Source organism: Dendrobates tinctorius, unplaced genomic scaffold (assembly GCF_039654945.1).
Source record: "Dendrobates tinctorius isolate UK_male_01 unplaced genomic scaffold, ASM3965494v1 ptg000161l, whole genome shotgun sequence".
Classification (NCBI taxonomy): Eukaryota; Metazoa; Chordata; class Amphibia; order Anura; family Dendrobatidae; genus Dendrobates; species Dendrobates tinctorius.
In genome coordinates, this window is record NW_027361828.1 from 3,149,051 (window position 1) to 3,175,169 (window position 26,119).

Consider the following 26,119-nt stretch of genomic DNA (forward strand, 5'->3'; position numbering starts at 1 on the left):
AGGCCTTGGTATGACTATACTAGGCCGTGGTATTTCACATATACTACTAGCCCCAAGGCCTAGTATACTCATATTTGAAATACCACGGCCTAGTATAGTCATTCCAAGGCCTAGTGTAATAACTCTAGTTTTACCAAATAGAATCTGGTTTCATGAAAAACAAACTGTTGAAACTTGTCTAAAAAATAAGTTTCTTTCTAGTTTCACCAGTTTGTTTTTGTTGAAACAAGATGCTAGTTGTTAAAAATCGAGTTATTACAGTAGGCCTTGGTATGACTATACTAGGCCGTGGTATTTCACATATACTACTAGCCCCAAGGCCTAGTATACTCATATTTGAAATACCACGGCCTAGTATAGTCATTCCAAGGCCTAGTGTAATAACTCTAGTTTTACCAAATAGAATCTGGTTTCATGAAAAACAAACTGTTGAAACTTGTCTAAAAAATAAGTTTCTTTCTAGTTTCACCAGTTTGTTTTTGTTGAAACAAGATGCTAGTTGTTAAAAATCGAGTTATTACAGTAGGCCTTGGTATGACTATACTAGGCCGTGGTATTTCACATATACTACTAGCCCCAAGGCCTAGTATACTCATATTTGAAATACCACGGCCTAGTATAGTCATTCCAAGGCCTAGTGTAATAACTCTAGTTTTACCAAATAGAATCTGGTTTCATGAAAAACAAACTGTTGAAACTTGTCTAAAAAATAAGTTTCTTTCTAGTTTCACCAGTTTGTTTTTGTTGAAACAAGATGCTAGTTGTTAAAAATCGAGTTATTACAGTAGGCCTTGGTATGACTATACTAGGCCGTGGTATTTCACATATACTACTAGCCCCAAGGCCTAGTATACTCATATTTGAAATACCACGGCCTAGTATAGTCATTCCAAGGCCTAGTGTAATAACTTTTAATGGAGCAGATTACATTCATCCACTCAATGCTGACTTGTATTCCCCATGGACTTTCATTGGGGTTGGGTTTTGAGTGTTGTGTTTTGAGAAAATCACATACTTTGTTTTAAACTATTTGCACAATTTTATCTTGAAAAAAAATTGTTTCCTGATTCATGGCCTGCAGCTTTGCTCATTCCAATATATTTCACGCAGACTAGCAATGCTGCATTTTAACTCGTATGTGTATTTACCTGCCCAGGTGTGTGAACATAACAAAATTCAGTTATACATGGGAAGTTTTTTAATTAATCGGAGTTTAAAAAATATAGTGCACTCAGTAATGGTATCAAATAAGGATTTTTATTACCATAAACAACAACATTACACCATTTCATCTTGCCAGTGCACCCGTCCTACATCAGAAATAAAGTAGGCCGCAAATTTGTCCCTCATTTGGCCAACTTCAACGGATGACCTGAGAGTGTGCTGAGTGAATTCAGGCAATGGGTTCGGAGCATCATCGTCCAGTTCAAAGGTCGGGTGCTCTTTAGCCATCACAAAGTTATGTAGAACCACACAGGCCTTCACCACCTCATCGACTGTTTCAAGTTTAAGATTAATGGCCGTGCCCAGAATTCGCCATCTGGAAACAAGAATCCCAAAAGCACACTCGACAGTTCTTCTGGCCCTGGTCAGCCTGTAATTAAAAATTTTTTTGGTGTGGTCCAAGTCCCGGCTGGAGTAGGGTTTCAGTAAGTTTCCGCACATTTGAAAAGCCTCATCGCCAACCATTACAAAGGGCAGTGGCGGAGCTTCGGTGTGAGGAAGAGGCCGTGGCATAGGGAAATTAAATTGGTTGCCATACAACCTCCGGCCCATGTCTGAGTTTTTAAAAGCCTGCGAGTCATTACCACGGCCAAATGCTCCAATGTCCACTGCTACAAACATACATCCGGCATCCGCAATTGCAATGAGTACTATTGAAAAGTACTTTTTGTAATTATAGTACTCAGATCCCGTTCTTTGGGGTTTGATGATCCGTATGTGTTTCCCATCAACAGCTCCCAAACAGTTGGGAAAATTGCATACTGTCCAGAATTTGTCAGCAATTTCCATCCACTTTTCAGCGGTGGGCAGGGGCATAAATTCTGGGCAAAGAACATTCCAGAGAGCCCGGCAGGTGTCAGCAACAATTCCAGACAAGGTAGAGATTCCAATACGGTACTGGAAGTGTAGTGAGGATAGGGTTTCTCCAGTCGCCAGGAATCTGTGAACAGACAAAGAAGTAAAATTAATATTTATGTATATTATTTTTAAAAACTATAAAAAAAATATTAGTACATTCACGAAAACTAATTACCCAAGGTTTTGAATACTAAATTTACAAAAAAAAACATCAGACCACACCCCTTTGTTTTTAAAACATACCGTAATGTCACCAGTAGCCGTTCCTCAGGAGGAATCGCACGACGGAGCTGTGTGTCCTGTCTCCGGATGGATTGTTGGACACGAGCAAGCAAATCCATGAAACTTTCGTGGGACATCCGGATATAATCTGTAAATTTCTCCGGGTTTGACTGGAGCTCGCTGTAGAGGGTATGGTATGCCCCACGGCTCTCCCGGAGTTCAACAATCGGATGTATCCACATACGCCGCCGTCTTCGCTGCCTCTCTCTCTTCCTTTGTTCATGGCAAGCAACTGCATACGCCTGAGCCATCGCGATGTCCAAATCCAAGTTGAAGTGAAAACTCTTCCAGCGCAGATCCATGGTCACGAGAAGAATCAAGCAAATGTGAAGAATACTGTAGACAGGGTGTATATATATTAACATACCACACCCACAATGAAGTCCCATTGGTCTTGTGTGTTGTTGAATGGTTGTTTTTTCTTTTTTGTGGGGTTTTTCCAAAATCTGTAAAAAAACGCAAACGCACAAAAAACGCATACAAACGCGCAAAAACGCTGCGTTTTTTTCCTGCATGCGCATTAAAATGCTGGAAAAAAACGCAGCGTTTGTATGCATTTGTATGCGTTTTTTTAATGCGTTTTTTTGCGGGAAAAACGCGCTGCAAAAAAAAGCAAGTGTGAAACTAGCCTTAGAAGTTAAAAAAAATGCTGATTTTCCGCATTCTGCACAAAGACTCATTTTAATCTTGACAATGTGCAGTGTTCATTTTGCTCTCAACAGCTAAAGGAGAATAAATCCAGATGATTCATAGAAGGCATATCACAACATTGTTTTTCTCAGCAGCTTCAAATGGGTTACACATTACCGTTTGCATCTATATTTAGGTGCCCTCCATGCTGAAGCTTTACACACATTGGATCAGCTCTCAGCAATCATTCGAGTGCTGCTGTGACCTGGCACAGCAGATCAATGTTGCTTTAGTTACCTGTCACACATAGCCGTTTAATCTCTCTTTCTTCTGTAAATATGTTTTATGTGAAGTCAAATGAACAATGAGAACATAAAAAATTTGTTGCATGAGAGAGGCACAGATTATTCTGCAGAAATTTTGCTACTACTAGATTATTTTCCAGCTGAAATCATATTTTCCAACCAGTTGCTACAGGAACTGGTTAGAGTTTCTCCAAAAGACAACTGGAGCAAGAGATTTCCTTTCAGCCTATAGTCACTAACTGATTTAAGTCTTCTAGATTATTGGCCCGATGGCACATGTACATTCTCTATTAGGATTATAGATGTTTTAGCTGCCATTATGCTAAACTTTAGTGAGGGAAAAATGGGGTCAGTAGTTCCTTAAGAGTGAAACCACTTCAAAAAGAACCAAAAAGTTGGCAATTACAATAATAAAGTATATGCTTCCTTCTTATCAATATCCTACCCTCTAAAATGAAAAACAATGTCTGATGTCCATTGTCACGGATAACACCAGGAAAGATCACTTGGATCCCACCCTAGCCACCAGTTTGTCAAGGTGCCTCCAATTTTCGGCCATTTAAACAATTGACTGATGAGTGATGGACAAGGCTGCGACTGCCTCCACTACTTGGTCGCTTATTGGGGAACTCGCAGTGATATACACCTCCGATTCCATAACGTGGTATAAAAATATTAAATATATAAGATGGTACAATCACTGCCAACTCCACAAAAAAAAGGAACTACTAGGTGCCACCACTAATTGCTTATACAGGCCAACTGGACACCTGTTACAGGTAGCATGTGGCTTCAGGGGCGTGGCTTACAGAGCAAGAGGAACAGATCTATTAAATTTTATATATTTAATCCAGAAAGGTAGGCAGTGTTTATAAAAAAAATAAAGAAGTTACAAAATGGGAACAAAACATTTACAGTATATGCAATCACATAATATAAAAGGGATAAATAACAAAAGAAAAGTACTAAATCTGTGTCATGAAAATGGCTCAGAGCTTAGCAGCGGGAGATACTCTTTGGGAAAATGGACAGAACACACAGAAGAAGTTAATTTATTTCAGTTATTTAATACAAAAAGTGAAACTCATATATTAGAGTCATTACAAACAGCATGATATATTCCAAGTGTTTATTTCTGTTAATAATGTTGATAATTATGGCTTAGAATAATTAACAAAAAACACCTGCAAAGGCTTCCTAAGTGTTTAAAAAGGTCCCTTAGTCTGTTTCAGTAGGCTCCACAATCATGGAAGACTGCTGACTTGACAAATGTCCTGAAGGCAGTTATTGACACACTCCATAAGGAAGGCAAGCCATAAAAGATCATTGCTAAAGAAGCTGGCTGTTCACAGAGTGCTGTATCCAAGCATATTAATGGAAATTTGAGTGGAAGAAAAAAGCATGGTAGAAAAAGGTGCACAAGCAACCGGGATAACCGCAGCCTTGAAAGGATTGTTAAGAAAAGGCCATTAAAAAATTTAGGGGAGATTCACAAGGAGTGGAGTGCTGCTGGAGTCATTGCATCAAGAGTCACCACACACCGACGTATCCTGGACATGGGCTACAAGTGTCACATTCTTTGTGCCAAGCCACTTATGGCCAATAGAGAATGCCAGAAGCATCTTTCCTGGGCCAAGGAGAAAAAGAACTGGACTGCTGCTCAGTGGTCCAAGGTGTTGTTTTCAGATAAAAGTAAATTTAGCATTGCATTTGGAAATCAAGGTCCTAGAGTCTGATGGAAGAGTGGAGAGGCACATAATCCAAGCTGCTTGAGGTCTAGTGTGAAGTTTCCACAATCAGTGATGGTTTCAGGAGCCATGTCATCTGCTGTGTTTTATCAAGATCAAAGTCGCCGCAGCCATCTACCAGGAAATTTTAGAGCACTTCATGCTTCCCTTTGCCGACAAGCTATTTGGAGATGGAAATTTCATTTTCCAGCAGGACTTGGCACCTGTCCACACTTCATAGAAAAAGGAAAGTCCAGCTCAAGGAGTAAAATCCAGAATTTTCTTTATTTTTTTCAATAAAATACAAGCATGGCTGCTATAGTAATCATTGCAGTTTTTACCCTGACAGATACTCTGAGACTTTCTGAGTCTAAGAGCGTATACCGCTCAAAACGTGTACAGAACCTCCTGGGCACTTTCTGTGCGGCTATCCCATGTCAGGGTAAAAACCGCAATGATTACTACAGCAGCCATGCTTGTATTTTAATGAAATAAATAAAGAAAATTCTGGATTTTACTGCTTGAGCTGGACTTTTCTTTTTCCATGAAGTATTCCAAGACGTCCAAGTGGAGACGTGTCCTTGCTCGGACCTTGCTGCAGCATCAATGAGGGGTGAGCTGAACTAATTCCTTTTTTCACCTGTCCACACTGCCAAAAGTTCTAATACCTGGTTTAAAAACAAAAGTATCACTGTGATTGATTGGCCAGCAAACTCACCTGACCTTAACCCCATAGAGAATGGCTGCTATCAAAGCAACCTGGGCTTCCATAACAACTCATCAGTGCCACAGGCTGATCGCCTCCAAGCCATGCCGCATTGATGCAGTAATTGATGCAAAAGGAGCCCCGACCAAGTATTGAGTGCATTTACTGAACATACATTTCAGTAGCACAACATTTCGGATTTTAAAATCATTTTTCAAGCTGATGTTAAAAAAGTATTATAATTTACAAAGATAATGACTTTTGGGTTTTCATTGGCTATAAGCCATAATCATCAACATTAACAGAAATAAACACTTGAAATAGATCACTTTGTTTGTAATGACTACCGTATATACTCGAATATAAGTCGAGATTTTCAGTCCAAAAAATTGGGCTGAAAGTCCCCCTCTCGTCTTATATTCGAGTCATATACAAAGGGGGTCGGAGGGGGAGGGGGGGCGGGGGTGTCAGGTCATACTTACCCGTCCTGACGCTGTGTCTTGAGCCCCCAGCTTCTCCCCGTGCTCTCTCTTCCTGCCTTCAGCGGTCAGGTGGTGCCGCTCATTAAAACTCATGAATATGCGCATATTCATGAGTTTAATGACTGGTACCATGTGACCGCTGAAGGCAGGAAGAGAGAGCGCGGAGAAGCTGGGGGCTCAAGACACAGCGTCAGGACGGGTAAGTATAGCGATACTCACCTGTCCTGCGTCCATGGCTGCTTGCTGCTGTCTGTGTCTGTCATCGGTCAGTGACTTCAGACAGCAGAGGGCACGGTGACGTGGTTAGTGCTATGGAGCTTCTAATGGGGGCAGTATATGGGGGAACAATCTATGGAGCTGCTTATGGGGGCAGTATATGGGGGAAAAATATGGAGCTTCTAATGGGGGCAGTATATGGGGGAACGATCTATGGAGCTGCTTATGGGGGCAGTATATGGGGGAACAATATGGAGCTTCTAATGGGGGCAGTATATGGGGGAACAATATGGAGCTTCTAATGGGGGCAGCATATGGGGGAATAATCTATGGAGCTTCTTCTGGGGACACCATATGGGGGAATAATCTATGGAGCATTTCCCACCCTAGACTTATACTCGAGTCAATAAGTTCTCCCAGTTTTTTGTGGCAAAATTAGGGGGGGTCGACTTATACTCGAGTATATGCGGTATCTAATATATAAGTTTCACTTTTTGTATTGATGAATTGAAATACATTTTTGATGATATTCTAATTTGGTCATAAGCACCTTTATATCTTCCAGGAATGACATAATAGAAAAACAAACAAATTCAGCTTTTTATTAGATCAAGGTTACACCCACATACCTCTTTTTTGTGATCTCACATGGGGGCCGGTTGTCGGACGTGCTAGGTCTGCTATTTTATGAGATCCCTAACTTTAAGGATATTTTTGCATCTGGGGGTCACATGGATAACATAATCCATCAAACCAATATTAAGTTGGAGTAGTTAGAATGGTCTTATGGTGATGTGAGTGAATGCGTTATATTCATGCCTTTGCTAAATCTCCCATAAATATTGGATCAATGCAAGCCCTAATAATCATCACTGAGCAATGGCTCCAAAGTGCTTTCTACAAGCCCTTTGAACAGTAGAAGCTCTTGCCTTGGAAGGGTACTTCTCCACTTTTGAAAAAACAAAATTGTAGCCTTAATAACTGTGTCTCAGAGCAGAGCTCTGCTGTAATTGCCTGCTCACGTAAGGGGTTCCCAACTCCAGTGGAGGTTGAAGTGTCAGCTGTTTCTCACTTCCCCGTCTATTATTAGTCCCATATATGCAATGTAAGGGTGATCTGTCCCCTCTCGGGAGCTGTCTTTATTGATTTTTACTTTTATTTTCCTCTGTCATCCATGTTCATGCAGATTGTATAATCGGAGCATTCTTGAGTACTCATAAAAGTTAGGATAATCTGCTTCTACCTAATAGTTATAGTTACAAAATTGGACATTTTATGTACCATAAATACCACTTTAAGTTCTAATTTGAGTGCTCGACGTTAATAAATTTTAAATACATCATGTAAAAGGGGAATCTAGACCGCACAGTCAAAACTTTCAAAACAGAGCATGAGATTCTCAGTTAACATTTGATAAAAGGATATAAGCCCACTCCCACCTGCCAACAAACTATTTACGTGTGTCACTACATTGTTAGGTGCAGCACTGCATGGCAACCACCACTTCAAACATTGTATCTGCTGGAGGAGCAACCACAGATACCGGACATCACACATGCTGTCAAGCAAAGTCCTCCTCGGTTATGAGCCACACTACTACACGCCAACAAGTGGCTCCCTGGCAGCAAGTTCTATCTAATTTTTGCTACTTAAGACTTGCTTACGAGAAGCTTAAGTCGGAGTGAAGTATTTTTTTAGGAGTTTCAATAAAACAATGCTCATTAATTCACAACAGCAGTAATAGGGATAGTAGATCACAGAACCTAGCTAACAATTCCATAGACATTGATTGAAGAGGTAGAGAGTATGCTTGATCGCCGTTCTATTCAAACTCCTCCAGAACCAGGACTTTGGAGAATCCTTGGTCTAGTGTTTATGGTATGGAACCCCAGTGATCATACACATTATTTCTAATGCAAAAAAAAAATATTGCCAGGTTTAATGGTCCATTGATTTACCTGAAGAACATGCAGAAACACCTCAGAATTAAAGACAGGCTCTAATCCATGAGATCAAATTGACACGTTTTAAAATTTAAAGTGAAATCTAATCTATAAAGCTCAATGTGTATGTGTGTGTGTGTGTATGTCCGGGATTGGCATCTGCACCGTCGTGGATACAGCCACAAAATTTTGCACAGTCACACGTCTGGACCCCGAGAACGTCATAGGCTATGTTGTGAGGCGAAATTTTAACCCTGCATGTTCCAATTCACCAATTTTTCCCCTATGTACATAATGGTGAAAAAGTGCATGTATGTATGTATGTATGTATGTTTGTTTGTGTGTATGTCCGGGATTGGCATCTGCACCATTGCAGCTACAGCCACACCTGGACTCCGAGAGCATCATAGGCTATGTTGTGAGGCGAAATTTTAACGCCGCGCGATCCAATTCACCAAACAATTTAGCCTATAATTCTTATAATTTCTATGGTGTTATTGTCCTTCTGTAAAGCTGGAAATAACACAATTTATTACCGTGCCAACACAGACCACCCTCTGACACAGACTGCAGGGGGAGCCCAGTATCACAGGATAGGATTAGAAAACATGGCTCAGCAGTCAGTATCACACAGGATAGGATTAGATACACAGCTCAGCAGATGGTATCACACAGGATAGGACTAGATACACTGCTCAGCAGTCAGCATCACACAGGATAGGATTAGACACACGGCTCAGCAGTCAGTATCACACAGGATAGAATTAGATACACAGCTCAGCAGTCAGTATCACACAGGAGAGGATTAGATACACAGCTCAGCAGTCAGTATCACACAGGACAGAATTAGATACACAGCTCAGCAGTCAGTATCACACAGAATAGTATTAGATACATGGCTCAGCACACAGTATCATACAGAATAGGATTAGATACATGGCTTTGCAGTCAGTATCACACAGGATAGGGTTAGATACACGGCTCAGCAGACGGTGTCACACAGGAGAGGATTAGGTACACTGCTCAGCAGACATTATCACACAGGATAGGGTAAGATACACAGATACACATGTTGTTTATCAAAAGGCTCTTGAATGAGTTGAAAATAAAATACTATCAATACTTGGGTAATCGTTTAGTTAATTTGTGTTGCAAATCTGTAGTGTTGAATATATGATGTGAAATGTTTTTCTGTGCAATATAATCATAATTTGTTAGAACTAACCACAGTTGGTTACTATGCCAGGCAATGCCGGGCTCTTCAGCTAGTAGCTTATATTTACCAGTTTAAAGAAGTACTCAGAACAAATATGTATTCCGTAAACCTCTCTATTTATGCATGTGTATTACAGTAGAGGTGCAATAAATTACTTACCAATTGCTAATTTCTCCAGTTTCCAGCACAACACTGATCATCTCCTGACTTTAATTTCAACTTGCCGGATCACACAGGAGTTTGTGTGAACCCGAAGTCATGTTTACACTGTAGTTTCTGGCGCCTCGCTCTGATACTCCATAGATTTACATTGTAAAAGCAACTTCTGTTTCACACACAAACTCATGAGATCAGGTAAGACAGACATTCAGGTCACGCGAGTTAGAAGAGGATCGGAGCGGCACTGCAAACCAATGAAGATGACATTCATTAAGTATTTAATTTCCCCTCACTCTCACACAGAGATATTTAGAAAAGTCTAAGGAATAAAACATTTGCTTGGAGTGGTTCTTTAAGCAAAAATATTGTGTGAAGAGAAAAAAAAGGAAGAGTAGCATTTCTGATAAATTAGGACTCATCAATGTCTATAAATGAAGAGTATTAACAAGAAGTTCAGCGAGCATGACCGCAGAACACTATAAAATACAGGAAATTGAAATAAGGGCTTCTTTGAAATAACAAGCAAGTACATAACTATAGAATCCTTTAACGCTTCAGTGTTATCTGTTGACAGGGCTGTGGCGGTGACATTCCATCTATAGAATCATAGAATGTTAGAGTTGGAAGGGACCTCAAGGTTCATCTGGTCCAACCCCCTGCTCAATGCAGGATTCACTAAACCATCCCAGTGAGATGTCTGTCCAGCCTCTGTTTGAAGACTTCTATTGTAGGAGAACTCATCACCTCTTGTGGCAGCCTGTTCCACTCACTGATCACCCTCACTGTCAAAATGTTTTTTCTATTATCTAATCTGTATCTTCTCCCTTTTAGTTTCATTCCATTGCTTCTTATGTTTCAATTTGCAAATAAGAATAATGATGATCCCTCAACACTGTGACATCCCTTCAGATATTTGTAGACAGCTATTAAGTCCCCTCATAGAATTCTTTTTTGCAAGCTAAACATTCCCAGATCCTTTATAGGCTCCTCGTACGACATACTTTGACCAAGGAGGAGTAGAGAAGGATATTGACTTCACAAGATCTAGGCTCTATGCTTCTCCTCATACATCCTAGAACTGTGTTTGCCTTTTTTGCTGCTGCATCACACTGTTTACTCATGTGCAGTCTGTGATCTATTAGTATACCCTAGTCTTTTTCACATGTGCTGTTGCTTAGTTCTATTCCTCCCATTCTTATAGCATGTGACTGAAGCAGCTACTCGCTAAATCAACAGTCGATCTAAAATAGACAACACAAGTCCATTGAGTCCAGGGACATAGTGTAAATGGGACATCACCGCTGCATTACTGTCAACAAATACCAGTGAAGAAGTGTCATTGGAGCAGTAGAAACACGGTACATGAGTGTCAGGGATTTCAGCAGATTTTGTACTGCTTGTTCTAGTATGTCAAAGCAGATACAGATGTGGGCTATTTTTCTATTAAATCAGAGATAATTAAAGGTTTCTTCAATGATGCTCCGTTCCAGATCATGAGATGAGGGGCACGGATTACTTCATTAGAATAGTATGCGTGTACGATACCTGCCTGCCGGCCATGCAGGTATAAAGGAGGGAGTCAGCTGACTTCATCAGCACCACTCACCATCCAGTAAAGGAGTGATTGGCTTCGGAGAAGGCTTTTCGTTCTCTAATTTTTGAATACACTGTACTTCGAGCTTTAATTCCTCGCAGTTTGAAACAAGCTTGTAGGTAATCCTGCTCTAAACGTAGACGTTGATACTATTATATGCAGTCTAGACAATGCCTTCTGATAGAAACACTCTTTACTCCAAAATGCCTACAAACTGGCAGAGAGTATTGTGAATCCGGGGTTGATGTATTATGCTTACTGCCCTGCTGAATAAATAGCATACGCTTGTTTTTACTGATAATCTTACAGTAGGACATGGCATGTGCAGTTTTTCAGCCTCTGCATATAAATAACTGTGTCCTCATTTATTCAATGTAACAGGTGAGATAAAACTACAAGAGAGCAGCACCACATATGGTGAATATGTTCAGCAAAAAGGAGCTACGTGACTACAAAAGGTCACTTCAGAGTGTCGTGAACTTATATATATTAAAAAATAATTAAAATTCTGGATTTATGCATGTCAGAAGTGGCGTTGTCAAAGCCCCACTTGCCAATTTCAACCTTGCTGGGAATCAAGACTTAGTGTGGAAAGAAATCCAAAAATAGTCACTTTTCTTTTGCAACTTTCCGTAGAACTAATAGCTTCCGAAGCCGTAGATATATATTAGAAAGTTGCAGTTGTGAAGCGTTCCATGTAATTTAGTGAGTAGGATGAAAGGTCTCTTTCATTAAGAGTTGATAGCTGTTACGAAGTGCAGACTCATCCTCCCATTAAATGGATAACCAAATGGTTGAAAATGCTTTCTTCTTGCAGCATGAGGAATTAAATGTCAGCTTGCTGTACAAAGGGTTGTGGGGATAGTGAGTGGTGGTTTAATCGGTTTTCCAAAGAGATCCTTCTACTGAGGAACTAAAGGTCCTAAAAACTTCAAGGTAGGGCAGGTGAAGACGAGCGTATTTTCGATACGGGTCCAATACGTTAAAACATCGGACAGGTTACATGTCTGACTATATCCTAGAAACAAGTAGTCTGAGGAAAAAAATTGCAGCATGCACGAATTGCCTCTGATGATTGAATGATACTAGCCCATTCATGGATGACATTCGAGTGCAATCCGATTTTTCACGTGTAGGGAGGCGGACCACCGCAGAGTGCCCAGGCCGGAACCAAGGGAACCGCCATCTGGGTTCCTAATTAAACAGTACACGGGAACAAAGGAGGAGAGTGGACTGCTGAGAGTGACAGGACAGCAAGGGGAGGGGCGAGTATAAAAGGGACAGGGAGCGCGCAGGGGAGTCAGTTGGCGGAACGGCAGACAGGAGGCAAGAGACTGTGGGAGTCTGAGAGAGCCAGAGTGATAGACTGTGACGAGAAAGGAGACCATCGGCAGAGGAGAGACTTAATGCAGCCTGCAGAGAGTGGGAGCTGTACCTACCAACAAGAGACTGTCACTTCACTCTGATCCAGGGTCTCTTCCTGCCCATGGTGGTCCGCAGCTGTTACCGCTGTACTTCAGCCTGTCGCGGCTGGTCCGCCGCCCCTCGCAGCTGCTGCCGCTCCACTCCAGCCCGTGGCTGCGGCCTGCCCTATGCCGCCCCACTTCAGCCCGCAGCTGCGGCCTCTTCATCATCGGCCGCAGTGGACGTCACCCCGCTACTCCTTCGCCTAAGCCCAGGCCGTGCATGTGGCCTGCCAACCGCCACTCCTGGGAACTGCGACACAACCCTGCTTGGAGACTGGAGTCTCATTGAACTCGTTTACAATCAGAACCCCACTGTTTCTACAGGGGGTAGCCTCATCAAAAGACTTCCTCAGGGCCTGTTGTGCCACATCTCCTCCTGGGCGCTGGGCGCCCGAAGACTATGACAGATCCTCAGCAGCTGGGCCCAGAGGCTGTGACGCCAACGCAGTCTCATCAGAGACGCCGAGGGATGTCAGGATGGATAAGTGACACTATAAGAAATAAGGACCCGTAGTCGGCCATATCGCGGCCCTATAGTATATTTTGGCAAATGTCTCATATTGAATACAGTTAGATGTTAATATGTGCATTGCACTTCATGTTATGCGTTCTGACCACGAGCAGCGCTGGCTTCTCTCTTTTTATATTTGCATATTGCGTTGTGGCTGACCACCACTGTTGCCGTGCGCGCTGGGTTATGTTCGCCATTTTTGCTGTGTTCATTGTGATGGATCTAGGCTGCTGTGCACACACACAGCAGCCCCGCCCTGCCCCAGGCTTTATATAATATTTGCACCTGTGTCTGAGCCTGCATTGCCCTTCATCTGTGTTTGCTGGTCGGGCAGTGTGTGGAGGTTTAACCTGAGATGTCTCTGTTCAGACCTGGTTGGCCCTTATCTGCACTTGTTTCATCTGGCTGCACGGGAGCGATTCAGACATGTTTCAGGTACATTTGCAATAGATATGGTCTTGCTTTTAAAATATTCAGGAGGCCGTAATGGCACAGTGAATAATAAAAATGTAGAGTAGGACCCCCCACATGAGTTTGCCTTGGCGCGGCGGGGTGGCTCAATTTATTGATCAATATTTTGCCAAATGTCTCATATTGAATACAGTTAGATGTTAATATGTGCATTGCACTTCATGTTATGCGTTCTGACCACCAGCAGCGCTGGCTTCTCTCTTTTTATATTTGACTATAGTAACAGGCCCTTGCCGGATTAGTCGTGTTCACTTTTTAAATTGTTTGTTTGTGCAGAGTCCCTGCAAGGACAATAGCTGTTATTAAATTTTGGTTGCTTAGTATAGCCCTAACGGCTTAAATTCATAAAAGTTCATAGTCAAAGTTCAATTCAGTCTCGCGTCTCGTCACTGCATCCTGAGTACCTGCTGTTTACCTACACACGGACAAACCATATGAAACAGATGAAGAAGGATTTTTTTTTATTAAATCATCCACATCCCAGAAAATCAGCTCTTTAAACCCCTTCACGACATCCACCGTATGGCGCTGTGGGAGGTGCGTTCTCACCAACCACTGTATTTGTATGGCGTGATGATCACGTGGACTCGCTTTGAGCGCCAGTGCGATCAAAAGAGGGTGTTGGCGCTATGGCATCAAATGATTAAAAACTGACTAGCTGAATCGTTCTAGCTCTATGTAAAAACAGGAGGTCAATGTTCCTTGTGTAGGGTCGGTAGGCCGGGCTGGGGGGGGTGGTCCCTCTGTATACCACGCAGTGACGTACAGACATAAGAAGGAGGCAAGTTTCGGGTGCAACAGGCCCAAGTTTATTCTCTTGCCGTCCACATGATGGCCTCACAGCAAACCACATTACTCTTCAAGGCTCTCCGGTTACAGAACACATCGACGTATCGTACTTTTCACCTGGGACGTATATATACGCACCGTCCCTTCGCACTTAGTGATGCTCTGACAGCTCCGTCACTGTGGCTGCCTTAGGCCTGAACACCAACAGTAATTTTACGGGTCAAACGTCGTTCCCTATACGATATCCTTCGTCCGGAGCCTTGTCTATACTGCGGTACTTCGTTTCAGGACCACCCCCTGACTTCCTTTCTCCTCAGTCCCCTGGTTAGGTTCTCCTCACAGTGCACCAACTGTCACAGTCTCCTCGTCACTTGAGCTCCCCCTGGGGACTGGAATCTTCTTGAACCCGCCTGTCAAATTTATAGCTTTCCCGGTTCCCTGTAACTCCGCCCCCCATGACCAATGGTTTCTTAGCCCTAAACAGATGTCAAGTCCTATACTCACACTCCTCCCTGCCCTCTAATGTCAATTCCAGGTACTGCACGTCACCTACACTTTCCTAGCTGTTTTCTCTCCTTTCATAACTGACATCCTGCCTGACAAGTGCAAACCCCTTTTAAACCTGACCAGTCAGTCTGTCAGACAGGTCACCTTCCCTACACTCCCCTTTCCTTTGTCTATTGTCATCCCCGACAATCATCTTCCCCTACCAGATCATTGCCAGCGCCCACCTTCCTCTTTCTGGGGTGTCCGTGATGTCGGGAACCTGACCTGGGACTACTGTCTGCTTCACATTTTCCATCTCTTTGTCTTTTTCTTGGTTACCAGTCATGGTCGGCGTCTCGGTCTCCCAGACCTTCTCAACTCATAGACCCCTTCGGTCTCACGTTTCCTTCAGTCACACAGACCTTCTCTTACCCGTACCTGTTGCATTTTCTTGTGCATATTATACATCAGAACAACTTTATAATATCATAAGTACCCCATTTTTATATATATATATATTTTTTTACTATTGCTTTAAAACCATAACACACAAAACAGTAAAACAGAAAAGACTTTCACCCCCCCTTCCTTGGACATGGACACTCCCTCCTCTTTGATTCTATTGCATCCCCACTATATCAGGAAAAACCAAGAAAGACCCCCCCTTTTTTAGAAGATCAGAAGAACACAAAAACATTAACAACATTCTCATTTAACTAGGGCGCAAACTGTCCCCATAATCTGCATTACAATGCAGCGAATGCCCGACAGTCCACGCCATCTTCTGGTGGTCGGTAGCAAGGGACCCCACATCCGTGGAGCTCCCGGGATGCGGGGAGTGTCCTTAGAGACCTTTCTATGGGGGCTCGTGACCTTCGGGTTCCGCAAGCACGGCTACCACATAGTAGCTGCGGGGGCAGTATTCCTTTTAATAGGACACCAAGTCCCCCTCTTGCAAGGCTTGGCCGTGGCGAATAGAGGTCACATTGATATAAACTTTCTGGCCGGTAGCAAGATCCCGAATAAACCGGTATCCTTTTGGTATATTGTTGTACACGAGCCATCCCAAGGATCGTGTAGCTGCCATGCCAGCCTCCCCCTTTGCATGGAGCAAGTTCCATACCTCCTGCTCCCTGGCCTTCTTCGTTTTCACAACTTCTGCGACCCAAACCGAGGGTACGGTGTAAGCCCGGGAGTCCGGTGGGCGGGATTTAGCTGGGGGTGAAAACAGGGCAAAGACGGCGGATGATGTCAGCAGCCCAGCAGCCGCTGGGGCCGGGTGGCGGATAGGGGCAGACAGGTTTTCCAAAGGTTTGGCCACAGGGCCTGACAAATAGGCCGCAGCCAGTTCCAACGCCAGCATGGCCGCGGCCGCAGGGTGAACTGCATCCGGAGCTTCAGCCGGAGCCGGCATAACCGGAGTAACGACCGGTTTCGGGGAGGATGTCGCCACTTGCAGGGGGAACGCGACAGCATCATCTGGAGACAGGCTCCGCACCGATGACACCGGACGTGGCGTCACTGGGCGGTGTGGCTCGTGGCTAGGAGTGGAGACCCCACTCAGCTCCGCATAGACAGTGGGGTCTTCCTTGGCCAGCCTTTCAGGATCACAGGAGGCCGCGTGCTGCGGCTGAGTGATGGGGCCATTTGCGGAGCCGCTGGTAAAGCCGGGGGAACTCTCGCCTTCCCCGGCGCCGCGGTCTCCGTCACATCTTTCCGTGGCTGCTCCTGCAGTCTCCGCTCTTCACTCCACCGTCCGGTGGGGCTGGCCTCCAGGCTCAGAGGTTCCGCGGAGTATCTTTGGCGGCTGCTCCCGTGGGATCCACCATGGCTCCGCTCCTCCACCCGAGATCAGACTGGCTGCTCGTGACTCTGAGGTATAGATCTTCTGGCGAAGCTCGACCTCCCGCCGCCATCGGCACTCCAGGCGGCTGATGCCTCGACAACCACAGCATCACATCCCGTCCGGTGGGCAGCAATCGAATGGCGCCAAGCAGCTACAGCCAATCTTTTCCTCGGTGCCACTCAGGCAGGCCTTTCCACCCACCTGCCAGGGTCCAGTATGTGGGAGCGTCGGCCTCCTGGTACATATCGCTGTTCCCAGGGGTACGTAGGAGGGGGTCCCAGTCCATCCAGAACGACTTCAAACACCCGGACCTCTCCTCTGTGCTGAAGCAGCACCGCCATCTTGCTCCAAACCTGGTACCACCCCGGATCCTCTGCTGGCAACGCAGATACGCCACAGTGCTCCCAATTTGTAATCCACAGGTTGGATTATAAACACCTGTGGATTACAAATTACCAAACAGTGCAGTCCAAGTCCGTTTCCATTCCTCAGAGGCAGGACTGCCGCAGAAGATATTGCATTAGCGGCGTTGATCCTGCCGACTACGCCAAGTGTTGGGTCGGTAGGCCGGGCGGGGGGGAGGTGGTCCCTCTGTATACCGCGCAGTGACGTACAGACATAAGATGGAGGCAAGTTTCGGGTGCAACAGGTCCAAGTTTATTCTCTCGCCGTCCACACGACGGCCTCACAGCACACCACAATACTCTTCAAGGCTCTCCAGTTACAGAACACATTGACGTATCGTACTTTTCACCTGGGACGTATATATACGCACCGTCCCTTCGCGCTTAGTGACGCTCTGACAGCTCCGTCACTGTGGCTGCCTTAGGCCTGAACACCAACAGTAATTTTACGGGTCAAACGTCGTTCCCTATACAATATCCTTAGCCCGGAGCCTCGTCTGTACTGCGGTACTTCGTGTCAGGACCACCCCCCTGACTTCCTTTCTCCTCAGTCCCCTGGCTAGGTTCTCCTCACAGTGCACCGTCACAGTCTCCTCGTCACTTGAGCTCCCCCTGGGGACTGGAATCTTCTGGAACCCTCCTGTCAAATTTATAGCTTTCCTGGTTCCCTGTAACTCCGCCCCCCATGACCAACGGTTTCTTAGCCCTAAGCTGATGTCAAGTCCTATACTCACACTCCTCCCTGCCCTCTAATGTCAATTCTAGGTACTGCACATCACCTACACTTTCCTAGCTGTTTTCCCGCCTGTCATAACTGATATCCTGCCTGACAAGTGCAAACCCCTTTTAAACCTGACCAGTCAGTCTGTCCATCAGGTCACCTTCCCTACACTTGCATGACTCATGAGTCACTGCAAAAGTCTCTGACAGGTTGGAGGAAGGAGCAGCTGGGTCAGGAGATGAGGTGAATATTTATGAAGACAAAATACTTCCAGTTTTTACATAGAGCAGAGAAAAGAAGAATTTACTTGGTAGAAAAGCAAAATCAGCAATTTTAAATACATAGTGTTATATAATGTGATGATTGCGTAAATATTAACCCCGTTATAACCTGTGACGTATACGTACGTCATATGTCATCTTTGAGGTGGGCTTCCTCGCTGAGCTCGCATGTTTTCAGGCACATGACAGTTGCTCTGATAAGCTGTCATGTACCCCTAACAGCCGTGGGTGGAATCGCGATCCACTCGCAGCTGTTAGCATGTTATACACCGGTCAATCTCTGACAGCAGTAGTTAACAGGATTGCACTGGAAACACATCATTAGATCCACCCATTAGCGCCCTTGTCACATGTTCGTGGGGCGCTGATGGGTTGGCATGGCTTCCTGGGGCCGGCATTCACAGCAGATGAGCATTTCTGCTACACAAAGCAGGGCTCAAGCTCTGCTATGTGTAGCACAAACAATCGGATTATTGCAACTTCAACTCACTCAATAGTCACCAATGGAAACTACTGAAATAAATATAAAAGTTTTAAAAAATATTAAACAAATATAAAAAACATTACCCCCTTTTGCCCTATTCAAAATAAAACAGTAAAGAAAATGTCAAAACTACACATATTTGGTATCACCATGTCCAGAAACACCAGATCTAGAAAATCTAAAAAGAATTGTTCCGATTGGTAAACTGCTCAATGAGAAAAAAAAAAAAAATGCCAGAATTACGTTTTTTGGGTAGTTACAAACTTGCAATAAAATGCAATAATGGGCGATCAAAAGTTTGTTTCCATCCCCATATGGTATCAATAAAAAGTCAGCTTGGCACACAAAAAAATTAATCCTCACCATGCCCTAGAGCCGGAATTCTTTTTTTTTTTTTTTTTTTTTTTTTTACAAATGTTGGATTTTTTTTTTTAGCCACTGAAATAAAATCGTAATGACCTGAAGAATCATAATGGCAGGTCAGTTTTAGCATTTAGTGAAAGTGGTAAAAAGCAACAAAAAATAATTGTGGTATTGCACTTCTTTTGCAATTTATCCACACTTGGCATTTTTTCCCCGCCTTCCAGTACATTGTGTGGTAAAAATCAATGGACCCTTTCCAAAGTACAACTTGTCCCACAGAAAAAAAAAAAAAAAATTAAGCCCTCACATGGCCATATTGATGAAAAACATAAAAAAAAAGTTAGGACACTGTGAAGGGGATCAAAAAACGAAAACACCAAAATGTAAAATGGGTTAAGAAGATAAAAACTTTGATGAGAGGGCTTCTTTAACCCCTTAGCGACAGAGCCAGTTTGCAGCTTAATGACCAGGCCAATTTTTACAATTCTGACCACTGTCCCTTTATGAGGTTATAACTCTGGAACGCTTTAATGGATCCTGCTGATTCTGAGAATGTTTTTTCGTGACATATTGTACTTCATGTTAGTGGTAAAATTTCTTCGATAAGTCTTGTGTTTATTTATGAAAAAAACAGAAATATGGCAAAAAATTTTAAAATTTTGCAATTTTAAAACTTTAAATTTTTATGCCCTTAAATCAGAGAGATGTGTCACATAAATTTCTTAATAAATAACATTTCCCACATGTCTACTTTACATCAGCACAATTTTGGATGCAAAATTTTTTTTTGTTAGGAAGTTATAAGGGTTAAAAGTTGACCAGCGATTTCTCATTTTTACAACAAAATTTACAAAGCCATTTTTTTTAGGGACCACATCATATTTAAAGTCATTTTGAGGGGTGTACATGACAGAAAATACCCAAAAGTGGCACCATTCTAAAAACTAGACCCCTCAAGGTGCTCAAAACCACATTCAAGAAGTTTATTAACCCTTTAAGTGCTTCACAGGAACGTAAGCAATGTGGATGGAAAAAGTTAACATTTAACTTTTTTTTGGAAAAAAATTACTTCAGAACCAATTTTTTTTATTTTCACAAGTGTTAAAAGAGAAAATCAACCACAAAATTTGTTGTACAATTTCTCCTGAATACGCCGATACCCCATATGTGGGGGTAAACCCCTTTTTCAGCACGCGGCAGAGCTCGCAAGGGATGGAGCACCGTTTGACTTTTTCAACGCAGAATTGGCTGGAATTAAGATCGGATGCCATGTTGCGTTCGGAGAGCCCTTAATGTGCCTAAACAGTGGAAAACTCCAACAAGTGACCCCATTTTGGAAACTAGACCCATTAAGGAACTTATCTAGATGTGTGGTGAGCACTTTGAACCTTCAAGTGCTTCACAGAAGTTTATAACGTAGAGCCATGAAAATAAGAAATCCATTTTTTTTTCCACAAAAATGATCTTTTCGCCCCCAAATTTTTATTTTTACAAGGGTAACAGGAGAAATCATACCCCCACAGTTATTATGCGATTTGTCCTGAGTACGCTAATACCCCATATGTGGGGAGGAACCACTGTTTGGGTGCATGGGAGAGCTTGGAAGGGAAGGAGTGCCATTTTGGAATGCAGACTTTGATGGAATGGTCTGCGGGCATCATGTTGCATTTGCAGAGCCCCTGATGGGCCTAAACAGTGGAAACTCCCAACAAGTGACTCCATTTTGGAAACTAGACCCATGAAGGAACTTATCTAGATGTGTGGTGAGCACTTTGAACCTTCAAGTGCTTCACAGAAGTTTATAACGTAGATCCGTGAAAATAAGAAATCCATTTTTTTTCCACAAAAATGATCTTTTCGCGCCAAAATTTTTATTTTTACAAGGGTAACAGGAGAAATCATACCCCCACAGTTATTATGCGATTTGTCCTGAGTACACTGATACCCCATATGTGGGGGGGAACCACTGTTTGGGCGCATGGGAGAGCTCGGAAGGGAAGGAGTGCCATTTTGGAATGCAGACTTTGATGGAATGGTCTGCGGGCATCATGTTGCATTTGCAGAGCCCCTGATGGGCCTAAACAGTGGAAACCCCCCACAAGTGACCCCATTTTGGAAATTAGACCCCCTAAGGAACTTCTCTAGATGTGTGGTGAGCACTTTGAACCCCCAAGCGCGTCACAGAAGTTTATAAACGCAGAGCCGTGAAAATAAAAAGTCTTTATTTCCACAAAAGTGATTTTTTAGACCCCAATTTTTAGACCCCCAAAGTTGGTAAATAGTGGAAACCCCTCAATTCTTGCTCCAACCCTAACCCAACACACCCCTAACCCTAATCCCAACCCTAACCCTAATCCTAGTTCGCCCTAACCCTAGCCCAACCCTAGCCCTTAACCCTAGCCCAACCCTAACCCTTAACCCTAACCCTAACCCTAGCCTAACCCTAGCCTAACCCTAGCCTAACCCTAGCCTAACCCTAGCCTAACCCTAGCCTAACCCTAGCCCTAGCCTAACCCTAACCCTAACCCTAGCCTAACCCTAACCCTAGCCTAACCCTAGCCTAACCCTAGCCTAACCCTAACCCTAACCCTAGCCTAACCCTAACCCTAGCTTAACCCTAACCCTAACCCTAGCCTAACCCTAACCCTAACCCTTATGGAAAACTGAAAAAAAAAATATTTTTTTTATTTCATTGTGTGCGCCTATATAAGGGGGTGATAAACGGGGGGGTTATGTACTATTTTTATTATTTTGATCACTATGATCGTTTATCATAGTGATCAAAATAATGAATGGAATCTGCCAGCCGGAGCCAGCAGATTCCCGGCGGGCGCACTGCGCATGCGCCCACCATTTTCAAGATGGCGGCGCCCATCGGATGACGCCGGCGGGCGCGGGACCACCGGGAGGGGACGGAGGACAAGGGAGAGGTACCGGGAGGGGACCGGGGGGATCGGGGACCCTATTTCTCTATCCTCTGATGTGCGATCACATCAGAGGAAAGAAAAATTAAATGTAAAATCGCTGCTTTTTTTTTTTTTTTGCGGTCGCCATTATAGGGTTAATAACGGCGATCGCAAAAGCGGGGGTCGGTAAAAACCGACCGATTCATGTTCTCTGGGGTCTCGGCTACCCCTGGCAGCCAAGACCCCGGAGAAAATCCGACACTGGGGGGCGCTATTCACTTAAATCACAGCGCCGTGAATTAACGGCGCTGTGGTTTAAGTACCCTTAATTACCGCCGTTAAAAGGCGTATCGGCGGTCGTTAAGGGGTTAAATAGTCATTTTCTGATGGCTTGCCTTGAAAAACTATTCTATTCACAAGATAAAAGCTTTGATGAGAGGGCTTCTTTAAATAGTCATTTTCTGATGGCTTGCCTTGAAAAACTATTCTATTCACAGAAGAGAGCAAAATGGATTTTCTGAATGTATAAAATGTGTTAATTTCCTTCCAACAATAACATTCAGCAAAATAACAGTTACTGGTAGACTCTGTACTGTACTGCAGATCTGTTTTTTATGTTAACAAAATAGAAAGGTTAACCAAGGGAAAGTTCAAAAACTACGCAGTGCAGTGAAATCATAAGACAATGCATATAAATGCCAGTGTTTAGCTTTGTGACACTAATTATGTTGTGTAGAGCACTACATACAGCAGTGTCCTGTACAGACAACACAAATTATCTATTCTATTATTTCTAAACACTATTTTTCAGTGATTCCTTTGTATTCCCGTTCATACTGCACCCACACGCACAAATGATACACCATTTGAAAGGTTAACATGCCCCCTTCAGCAAGAAAATAGCCAAACAAACCACACATCCATGATGTGATCACAAAATACAGCTTAAACATTAATTTTCATAAACCTGCAGTAAGGAAAAATGAACTGCAGGTGGCACCACAGTACCCCAAAGCACACTACCAACACATTTGTAAACATGCACTGCTTTTTCGCTGATTATTTCGCCCCCACACACACATGAAACACCATTTGAAAGGTAAACTTGCTCCCTTCAGCAAGAAAACAGCTAAACAAACCACACATTCTCGATTTTATCACTTAATACAGTTTAAACATTCATTTTCATAAACCTGCAGTAAGACACAATGACCTGCAGGTGGCACCTCAACCAGAAAATATTTTTTTGGCATCTACTTATCAAAACAATATATGGTATTACCAATCTACATATATAAATACAGTCATATGTAAAAGTTTGGGCACCCCTATTAATGTTAACCTTTTTTCTTTATAACAATTTTGGTTTTTGCAACAGCTATTTCAGTTTCATATATCTAATAACTGATGGACTCAGTTATATTTCTGGATTCAAATGAGGTTTATTGTACTAACAGAAAATGTGCAATCTGCATTTAATCAAAATTTGACCGCTGCAAAATTATGGGCACCCTTATCATTTTCTTGATTTGAACACTCCTAACTACTTTTTACTGACTTCCTGAAGCACTAAATTGGTTTTGTAACCTCATTGAGCTTTGAACTTCATAGCCAGGTGTATCAAATCATGAGAAAAGGTATTTAAGGTGGCCACTTGCAATTAGTTCTCCTATTTGATTCTCCTATGAAGAGTGGCATCATGCGCTCCTCAAAACAACTCTCAAATGATCTGAAAACAAAGATTATTCAACATAGCTTTTCAGGGGAAGGATACAAAAAGTTGTCTCAGAGATTTAACCTGTCAGTTTCCACTGTGAGGAACATAGTAAGGAAATGGAAGAACACAGGTACAGTTCTTGTTAAGCCCAGAAGTGGCAGGCCAAGAAAAATATCAGAAAGGCAGAGAAGAAGAATGGTGAGAACAGTCAAGGACAATCCACAGACCACCTCCAAAGACCTGCAGCATCATCTTGCTGCAGATGGTGTCACTGTGCATCGGTCAACAATACAGCGCACTTTGCACAAGGAGAAGCTGTATGGGAGAGTGATGCGAAAGAAACCGTTTCTGCAAGCACGCCACAAACAGAGTCGCCTGAGGTATGCAAAAGCACATTTGGACAAGCCAGTTACATTTTGGAAGAAGGTCCTGTGGACTGATGAAACAAAGATTGAGTTGTTTGGTCATACCAAAAAGGCGTTATGCATGCGCTGTATTGTTGACCGATGCACAGTGACACAATCTGCAGCAAGATGATGCTGCAGGTCTTTGGAGGTGGTCTGTGGATTGTCCTTGACTGTTCTCACCATTCTTCTTCTCTGCCTTTCTGATATTTTTCTTGGCCTGCCACTTCTGGGCTTAACAAGAACTGTACCTGTGTTCTTCCATTTCCTTACTAAGTTCCTCACAGTGGAAACTGACAGGTTAAATCTCTGAGACAACTTTTTGTATCCTTCCCCTGAAAAGCTATGTTGAATAATCTTTGTTTTCAGATCATTTGAGAGTTGTTTTGAGGAGCCCATGATGCCACTCTTCATAGGAGAACTACTTGCAAGTGGCCACCTTAAATACCTTTTCTCATGATTTGATACACCTGGCTATGAAGTTCAAAGCTCAATGATGTTACAAAACCAATTTAGTGCTTCAGGAAGTCAGTAAAAAGTAGTTAGGAGTGTTCAAATCAAGAAAATGATAAGGGTGCCCATACATTTGCACCGGTCAAATTTTGATTAAATGCAGATTGCACATTTTCTGTTAGTACAATAAACCTCATTTGAATCCAGAAATATAACTGAGTCCATCAGTTATTAGATATATGAAACTGAAATAGCTGTTGCAAAAACCAAAATTGTTATAAAGAAAAAAGGTTAACATTAATAGGGGTGCCCAAACTTTTACATATGACTGTATCTGTCTGTGTTCATCATCTCATGAAATACATTTACATTTGACCAGCTTGCTTTCTCTGAAATTGCCTGCGCCCCCAACGACCAATGTGCGAAAATTTCGCACGGGCCAAGCTAGTCTATATTTAATAGAAATGTATTTAGGTGGAATACAGTATTTAAATGCAGACACTCGAAATCGAATACTGTTTCATTGATCCATAATATTAGTTGAAAAGAGCATTTCCTTACCTAGAGCGAACTCGAGCTTTGGGTCAGCTAAAGTCCTCTGCATCCCTGAGAACACAAAAGTAAGATAAATAGTAATTAAAAATAAAGATTTTACTATACAGCATTTCATTAGCAACTCCACATAATTCTTGGGAGACATTAATATTTTATTCTCTGTCCATTCAGGTTCTGAGAAAAATGTTCATGTGATTTATTGAAAGGTGAAGGAGGTGAATACAGGTAATGCCTAAAATATAAAGGGCAACCACAGAACAAACATGGGCACCAAACATATCACAGAAATCTGCTAAATTGTAGCAGACATATCAGACACAGACTTCTTTATATCACAGCCTTATATAATTTGCTGTGGCTAAATGGTCTACTGAAGTATTGATTGAGAAGGTGGAAAATACAAGTTCTATCAGCCTTTAAAGAAACAGTAAATATTAGTTTAGGAGAAAAAGTTTTGTTTAACTTTTTTGGTTGAGATCAACAGTGACCCAAGTCAGGCTTCCATGGCAAGACAACATCAATGCAACATGGTGCACTTGATAATTTGCACCAAGGCTACTTTTCAAAAGAAGCACCGGGGATTCCAACGGGTAGGAATCGGCTTACAAAGCTCCTACTAGGATCACCAAACTACTGACATTTTATGATTTCCCTTTAAAAATCTATTGTCATTAACTTTTTAATTGAATAGTACACATGAAAATAACATTATTTGTAATATGTATCTTATCTGAGAAATCTGCTTTCTCTTTCTGGACTGGTTCTTAACATACAGATAACCTCTGTCTTGAGTGAATACAAACTTTCCCATTACTTAGATGGGAGATGGCAATTGGTTCTCATAAAACAGAGATGGGAAGATGAGGCAAGATCTGGAGGCAGACATACATTCTGCTGCAAGTTCTCCTGAAACCCCAGTT

General features: G+C 42.8%; 1 protein-coding gene across 2 annotated transcripts in view; it reads right to left on the bottom strand.

Moving 5' to 3' along the window:
* INPP4B (inositol polyphosphate-4-phosphatase type II B) overlaps positions 1-26,119 on the bottom strand; it is a 1,297,521-nt gene that overhangs the window by 1,222,812 nt on the left and 48,590 nt on the right. For both annotated transcript variants that reach the window (XM_073549778.1, XM_073549777.1), the window contains one exon: positions 25,206-25,250. In XM_073549778.1, coding sequence (XP_073405879.1) covers positions 25,206-25,250 — 45 coding nt within the window. The remainder of the gene's footprint in view (positions 1-25,205; positions 25,251-26,119) is intronic.